Source organism: Lupinus angustifolius, chromosome LG16 (genome assembly GCF_001865875.1).
Source record: "Lupinus angustifolius cultivar Tanjil chromosome LG16, LupAngTanjil_v1.0, whole genome shotgun sequence".
Taxonomy (NCBI): Eukaryota; Viridiplantae; Streptophyta; class Magnoliopsida; order Fabales; family Fabaceae; genus Lupinus; species Lupinus angustifolius.
This window is the reverse complement of record NC_032024.1, coordinates 16,637,543-16,646,257: the sequence shown is the minus strand read 5'-3', so window position 1 is coordinate 16,646,257 and position 8,715 is coordinate 16,637,543. Positions and strand designations below refer to the sequence as shown.

The 8,715-nt window shown below is 27.3% G+C and overlaps 1 protein-coding gene across 1 annotated transcript; it reads right to left on the bottom strand.

Annotated features, from left to right (window-relative positions):
* Positions 821-2,930, bottom strand: LOC109329458. Its single transcript, XM_019563138.1, has 2 exons — positions 1,954-2,930; positions 821-1,184 (listed from the first exon to the last, which is right to left on the bottom strand). The coding sequence occupies exons 1-2, from the start codon at positions 2,699-2,701 to the stop codon at positions 1,099-1,101; spliced, it is 834 nt and encodes a 277-aa protein (XP_019418683.1). The 5' UTR covers positions 2,702-2,930; the 3' UTR covers positions 821-1,098.

Below are 8,715 nucleotides of genomic sequence, written 5' to 3'. Positions count from 1 at the left end.
TAAGAGTCTAATATATATACAATGTCAGTGTAAAGATTTATACCAATCATGCATGCTTTGACTACTCCTTTGACTATACATGCTTATTTTGATGTGGTAGTAAAAGAAGCATAAGTTAAAGGTTTGATTCATATAGAATGATCATGTTAGAGATGAATATCTTTATTTTAATAATTTGATTGGTCCACTTCAAAGTAGATTTATCGATGAGTAAGAATCGCTTAAAATATTCTTTTTACTCAAAAGATCATACTTTATTTAAAAAAACCTCAAAATTAAAATGCTTTGAAAAGTGATTTGGAGAAGATATATGATAAAATTAGTAGGAATTTTATTGACTATGCCTTTATGATTTTGGTTTCTCCACTTTTACTATGAAGGTTAGGTACAAACTTGGTGATCATTAAATGTTTTCAGTGATTTAGTGGGTAGAAAAATCTTTAAGAAACTAAATTAATAGTCATTAAATCTTTCAAGGATATAAATGGCATTTTGGTTCTTCTAAAGAAATAAATATGTGAAGTCACTCACTTTTTACATAAACACGATTCAAATGGTTTGATTTCTGGAAGCAATACTCAATGAGAGAGGTAGTCACGAATCTTAAAAAAATTAGTTCCTTATTTAAAAGGGTGAAAATATATGTTGGGTAGTACAAAAAAATATTATCCTTTTATTATAAACTACTCTTTTTCTAATGTATAGAAATATCTAATGCACATTCTAATCTCAATTAGTAAGCAATCAACATTAGAGAAGCAACACAGAACAATAGTAATAAGTAAATTTACTATATATATAAAAACTTTGCACACTATGCTACCATTTTTTTTTGTTGCCATTCACTCACATATTGATAAGTACAATATTATGTTATGCATCAAGACATTTTCATCTTCAAAACATAACTGTACATAGAAAATGTGACCAAAACCAACAATCCTATAGATAGAAAAAAGAGAGGAAAAATCCCAAAATTACAACAAAATTTATATAACCATTCATAGTGGAAAAAGAAGAAGAAAAAAAAGCTTATAATATACAATCTCAAACACACAAAAAGTGGTAGTAGGTATGAGTTAGGAAATTATTTTGGAGTCATGTGCCATATTTAGATGTAGATGCTAATGCTACAGCCTGTGCCCACACTTTGAGTCTTGCCTTCACATCTTTTGGATCATCACCTATATCACAAAATTTTGGAAGAAATAACTTCATTAGAGGAATCATATACTTCTTCTTTTGTTTATACAAATCATAAACTATATATTATGTCATTTCTTAATATAAGCAAACATTTTTTTGTATTACCAAATGTATTTTAATCTATGGTTAAGAAACTAATCTTTTCTAAAGTGCGTGAATATCCCTCCTAAAAAGGGTCGCTCCAAAAAATCAAATAATGGAACTTTTAATCTATTTAGAGTCCACTGGAATTTTGAGCAAATAGTGATAATAACCCAGTACTAACTATTTGACACTTAACTAACACATTCCTAGCATCTCTATACAGTACATTGATTCTATCTATCAATCAACTCACATCAATCTCCTCTGTTTATAGAAAGTATAAAATTATTTGTATATAAAAATGATTAAGGAACATAATGTTGTTGTTTAATGATTATGAGTCTTCAAATTCTGAAAACAGTCTTTTCATTTATGGGATAAGGCTGCAAAAGTGTTTCAAAAAATTATGGATCACATTACGTGATGCGACCACAATATTACAGTTGCATTGATCGTCACAACTGCATCACACCATAATTGGGCTACAACGCAACCACATCGGAACACGTCGATATCAAAAATATTTATTTATTCACAAAATAATTCAAGTCGTAACGACTGTAGTCCACATCGACTTTAATAACTACATTCACATTAATCACGACCACAATCACGACCGCAATTTAAAGCATATGGTCTCTCTACATAATAAAAATGGTATACCTGGAGAAGAGATGCGCCAATTGGCTATAGGAGAATTGCCACCACTACTAGTATCAAGTGCAGAATTAGAGAAAGATAGCATCTTTTCATGTTCCAATTCAAACCCAAGATCTCTACAAGCCTTAACTTCTTCCAAGTCCATACACAAAGATCTTATTCCACCTTTAGGCCTAGTAATTACCATAACTCCAACACTTTGATCACTCTCACCACTTAACCCTTGAATCACATGTTCCTCTTCTTTTTTCTTTGAATTCTCAAAACTATTGTTCTTATTAACACCCCATTTTTTATAACCCTTTCTTTGAACTCTTCTACTTCTACTCCTCATTGGATCATTGTTCTTTGTTTTCATCATAATAACACCCTTTTGAGCTTCATTATCACTTGCATAACCAACATGGTTAATCATGTTTCTCTTTCTTGGTGGAGTATTTGGCAAAGAGTAACAACCAACAACAACTTCATTTTCAGAATCAGAAGACAAAGTTAACATTTTTGGTGTTGTATTATCTTCTTTGGTATCTGAAAATTCACCATCAGCATCAAAACTTTCAAGAGATAATTGTGACACATACATAGACATAGCATTATCAACATGGTCTTGTTCATCATCAACATCACATAAAGTACTACTTGTACAAACAGAAAGCCTAGACAAATTCTGAGTTTGATGATGATGATAATCATCATCAAACTCTTCATCTTGTAAAGAAGATTGAAAGTTCATGGTTTCATCTGAAGCCATGATAATAGATTTAACACTTTAGCTTAAAAAAACAACACAAAAAAACAAAAAGGGTATCTTTTGTTTTTGATAAAAAAGATGAAAAAGAAAGAAAGTGAGAAAGGTACTTTGGTGCATAAGTTTGGGTTATGGTACTGAAAACAGGGAAAGGTAAAGAGTCGTATAGTGTTGGGTAATGTGAATCATTGGTTTCTCAAATTTATGATAAGGTATTGAAGAGAAAGTAGAGAGCCACCTTCAATTAACTACCCTATTTATGCCAAAACTTTATACGTTTTTTTCACCATACCTTTATTTTTATCTTTTTAATATCTCTTGTTTTTTATATCAAAAGCATAACATCAATCTAGCCTTTTAGCCTAGAGTTGATCTAATAATATAAGACTTTGCTAAATCTCGAGAATGACCAAAAAGTCAAAAGTTTGATTCCTAAGATGATACTTATTAGAAGAGACTATCAATCACCTCAAAAGAGATTAGTTCATTACCTATGATATGTGAAAATACACATATTAGTACTAAAAACTAGTTTGGTGGATTACATGATGGAACAATATCTTTTTAACATGATATTTAAAATTTTCCTTACCATTTCACATATATTTTTCTTGACTTTCATATTCCTCTATAAATTGGATTAACAATTATTTGATCTATTTACCTTATTGACACTTCTAACACTAGAAGGCAATAATATAATATTCATATTCATATTATATGTGTTGGATGAAAAGTAAATCTTCAGTCCCACAAAATGCACCACAGTGAAGATGTACTATTCATCTAATACATAGTATGAATTATTTTTTATGCCCTTCAATTTTTTTATCGATCCTTTCATATATATTTTTGTGCCCTTCATACATCTTCGGGTGACCTATTTATTCTCCTTACTGAAGTTTCTAACATTTGAACCCTATGACATTATAATTTGTACTATATATGTTGGACTATAAGCTTCGATACCTTAAGTCTCGAACATGAGAAGAGTAAAGAGATATAAGACACACATTTTTGAATGAAAATCTTTAAAATAATAGTTTTATAAGTCTTTTCAACTTATAAACTATTTCACTTATCCCTTCGTACCTATCACGATTTACACATCACTATACCCAACAAAAATAATTTATAATATTTTGTCTCACATCACATGCATATGATATATTGTGACAGTCAATAGATGTTTGAATTAGATTGAGATTTGGAGTTAGTTAAAGGAAAAGTTTAAATTGACCAAATGATTTGAGAGTTAGTGTATGTGTATCAATCTGTGTGGTTACAAGTTTCGGACATAAACTTTTTTTAAGTGATTCTGTTTGATTTCATTGGTTGTTTTATATCTAAAATACGACAAATACACTTTCAATGTAATTATCATTGAATTAATGCATAAACAATTATTATAATTTTCACTTTCATAAAACACGCACTTCACGCGGAGATTATGGATGAAATTAATAATTTAAAGACTAGTGATTTAGTTTTATATAAGTGTTAATGTTAATCCATCTCAACTATCACAAAAGCTACACATAATGATAATATAATATTTGTTGATGATGATAAAAAGTTTACACTAATATCAAAATTAATTTAATATTCATGTAAATACGATCTGAATTAAAATAAATGCCATTGAATCAAGATTGGAAATCCGTAACAAATACGTACCATTTAAATCAATCAAAAAATTCACTCTTTGAATAATGAACTAATTTCTTTTAGGATGTATAAATATTTTTCCCAACAAGTGTCACTCGTAGCATTAAAATCATTGACATTTTAATAATTCTGTGATCTAGCAATGTCTTATATTATTAAATCAATATATTGTTGGTCAAACAAATAATTATTGATAAAACTCATTTCAGTTTATGGACATAAAATTATGCAAATAACATATAAAAATAAGCTAACGTGTTTTTATAAGCTCCTTATAAATTTTGCTACTTATGAGAAAATAATTATTTTTAGGCTATCTTTATCTTTGGTAGTAACCTTGGTATGACATAGCTAGAAGGGATAAGAATAGAGACGTTATGGCATGATAAGAACATCATGACCAACAACAAAAGAACACACTCGAATTTTTAAGTGGGTCCATTTAGAATTGCATCTATCTCAAATTAAATTTTATCTCATATATTATCCCGCATCAATACAAACATAATATATCAATTATTTTATGACAAATATTGATAATATTATATATTATTACATAAAACAACATGTCAGTAGTACATGCTTGATTCTCCTTAAGTAAGATATTGGGATCGAATCTTGTGGATGAAAAAAATGTCTGCAACTTTTATATTAATACAGGAAGATAAACAAAAGCTCCTTTTTCTCCACGTCCAACAATGCTGATGTAATTCGACATTTTTTTTGTTTGCTCCAAATATATTCAAGACACCTGTCCGCGTTTATTACACTTTTCATTTTAATTATTCATGTTTGAATAAATTGTTTAGTATATATGTGATGTGATGATATTATAAACATGTTCTTGATTCAATTTATAGTTGTTTTTAATATTGATATACTACCTTTTATATATTATGTTATAGTATGGGTTTACTAGTAGGTGTTCTTTCTAGATTTAAGAAAACGTTATTATGAATGATGACTGGTAAGTTCTGTAGTTAAACTTGTTTAACTATATCTTTTTTGTGACATGTTTAACTTTTAGGGTAATATTTTGAACATGGATTAAGAAATAAAATATAAATAGTTTTAATTGAAAATGTAATTACACTATTTCTCAGTATAATTAATGTGTAAATTCTCAACAAGATTATTCAAAATAATGAAATACAAACAATAACAATAATAAAAGTTTAAAACGTTTAATTGACATAACATATTTTTATTGACACTTGATAATATATGTTACAAGATATGAGAGAACATATCTTTGTTCCGATCTACTCATTAGACATAAGGTTACGGCTTAACTTCATTTTGGTCTACACAAGCCTAAGTATTTTAGAAAACAAAACTATGCTCTTATGTTTTTATAAACCAAGCCTTAGACAAATGAATATGATGATAGTTATAAAAAAAAACATGCTTGATGAACACTTAATAAAATGGGTAACTTTAGAGTACTCCTCTTTCTTATTTCGATAGTTCAAGTAAAGAAGAAAGGGTAGTAAAGTAGCAAAAGAATGTGAAAAACAATCATGTCTAAAATAGACTTAGGTCAATTTAAACAAGGTGTAGTTTAACCAAACTAATTTCTACACCACTTAAAATTGTATCCACTATTCATTTAATGCATTATGCATTTAATCTAAGGTGCTAGATCAGAATATGTTCAACTTAAATTTTGACTTAAGTTCAATACAAAACTAGTATTATGAATACACAGTTTGTATAATCAACTTTGTGAACTAAAATTACATAAACCAAAATTTAAAATAAGACAAACTATACAAATATTTTGTATATTTTATTGATTATATGGAATTAATTCATCATATAATTTGACTCAAGTTTAATTTAATTTTTAGTTAGCTCAAGTTGTAATCTAATATAACATATTTAGTCCATAAACCAATTATTAATGAAACAAGTATGACTCTACCCCAAATACTCCATTACTAATTTCACATACTTACTTAATTCTAGTGCATTTGCCTTCCAAAATATTCTAATTAAAAACAATGTATAATAATATATTACTTGTATCCCAGAATTGATTCATTCACTTACACGAAATGAATAATAATATATTACTTGTAGTTAAGTTAATGATAATTAAATATGAATGATAAATAATTAAATGATAGTGTAAAAAACTCTTTTGTTTTATTAACATTTCCGATGTGCAAAAAAAACAGTCTCGGCTAAATTTTTATTATTATGGCAGATTAATAATTTAAAATTAAACTGAGTTTATTCTAAATTAATGATAAAAATATAATTAGATGCTTAATCATATAATAATTGGGGAGTCCTATGAGCTCGAGGATTCATAAATAAAACCTGCAGGCACATTGATAATAATATAATCAATTATTTGAAGTTTTCTTTACCAACCCATTTTTCTTCTCTACGACTTTTTTTAATTTATATAAAAATTGTCATCATCAATCAACAACGTGTTGAGTTTGGGCATTCAACTCTTCCTCTAATTTTTTTTATACAGAATTTATTATTAATTAAATGAATTCTTAAAACTATTTCAATGGGTGTTTTTGGTTCAAAATGCTAGGACGGTGTTGATAAACCATGTTTTTAATTTTGAGAAAATGAAGATGGAATGGTTGGTGTACAACAATTATGCCATTAGATTGCTAGCACGTCATAGTTTGGACCCATTTTAAGGTGGTTTAATTTAATTGGTCAAGGAACAACAATATGTTGATCTAGTGGTATAAGATTCTGCTAAATCTTTATAATATTTAAAAAGTTAACGGTTTAATTCATGAGAGCAACATTTACTAGAAGTAGCAAACACAGACTCAAAAAAATTAGTTTCTGATCCAATTAGTAATAAGAATAATAAATACTTTTGGTAGTATAAATAAGCACTATACATATCATATTCTTAATTATTTTTTAATTCCAAAAGTTTAAGCTAACAATAATATTATATTTTCTTACAAAGTTCTCTTAAACCATAATAAAATACCTTATCTCAGTTATAAATTTGTATTAATAAATAAATTAAAGTAGCATTTTGTGATATATATATTATTTTTCTTATCATATAGTATATTACTTTGTGAACAATGTACCAAAAAATTAGACATTAATTTCTCCATTGCATTTTTTTTAATATTTAATGTTATGTTTATAGTTTAAAAAGTAATTAAATGTGATAAACATTAATATGATTTAACTAAAATAATAGTATCGTTCAAACACATGAGTATTAAAAAATAAAATATATATGTATATTAAGTTCTAATAAGGAACCAAGTTATTCTAAGAATAACTTTGAAGAGTTCCTCCAAATCTCCATCATTCATTCTATTATAATCTAAAGACTTATAATCCTTATTTTAAAAGTCATGTGAAAGTTACATGTAACTCAACCCTGTGTTTTTTCTTTGTTTTCTTTCCCTCCAAACGCCAAATCTTAAAAGAGTACCTTGATCCCTCCCCTTAAGTTTTTAAAACCTATTAAAAACATGAAAAAACTAGCTTAAAAAAACAAGGAATAGACACGTACGGTACAAAATAAATAAACCCAGTAATTTTTCTAATGTTAACTTAAGCATATTATATTCCTTATAGTAAATTACACAAATTACCCCTTACTTTTCTATACCTACACAAACCTCTCATAGTTTTTATACTTTCATTACGTTGATCATCCCTGCATAAGAAATAAGTGTAATCTTTTAAACAAAAAATGTGATAAATGCAATTAAGTTAAACAAAACATTATATATTGTAGAGACACGTCCAAATAATATATGAGTCAATATTTCTTTATTATTTTTAGTTCGTTACACTATATTATAAGAGCGATTTAAACAATATTTCTTTAGAATTGTTGATGCATTTTGTAACAAAAAATAACAAAAATACATTGATTTGTATATTATTTAGACTTGTCTATATAATATTTAATGTTTTGTTTAACTTAATTGCATTTATCACATTTTTTGTTTAAAAGATTACACTTATTTCTTATGCAAGGATGATCAATGTAATGAAAGTATAAAAACTATGAGAAGTTTGTGTAGGGGTAAAAAAGTAAGGGGTGGTTTGTGTAATTTTACTAAAACTCAGGGGTGTCAGTGTAATTTACTCTATTCCTTAAATATGTCATTAAGACACTTGTTAACATTAGCTTAATTAAATGATGGATAGTTTGATTTGGTTCAGTTTATTGTAATCTTCATCAAACATGCTAAACTATTCTTAAGAAAAGTACTACCATATTGATATTTATATGCATAAACGGTTCTCCATCTAAATATTAATCACGTGACATTGCTATACTACTGCATAACCAAGTAACCATTATTTATATTTAATTCTTCCTCCAACTACAT

What these genes read in the sequence shown, in the direction of transcription:
- LOC109329458 (XM_019563138.1), bottom strand. Translation starts at nt 2,701, where the DNA reads ATGGCTTCAGATGAAACCATGAACTTTCAATCTTCTTTACAAGATGAA. An exon ending in TTGGCGCATCTCTTCTCCAG is followed by an intron (nt 1,185 to 1,953) that starts GTATACCATTTT and finishes TTTGTGATATAG; the next exon opens with GTGATGATCCAAAAGATGTG.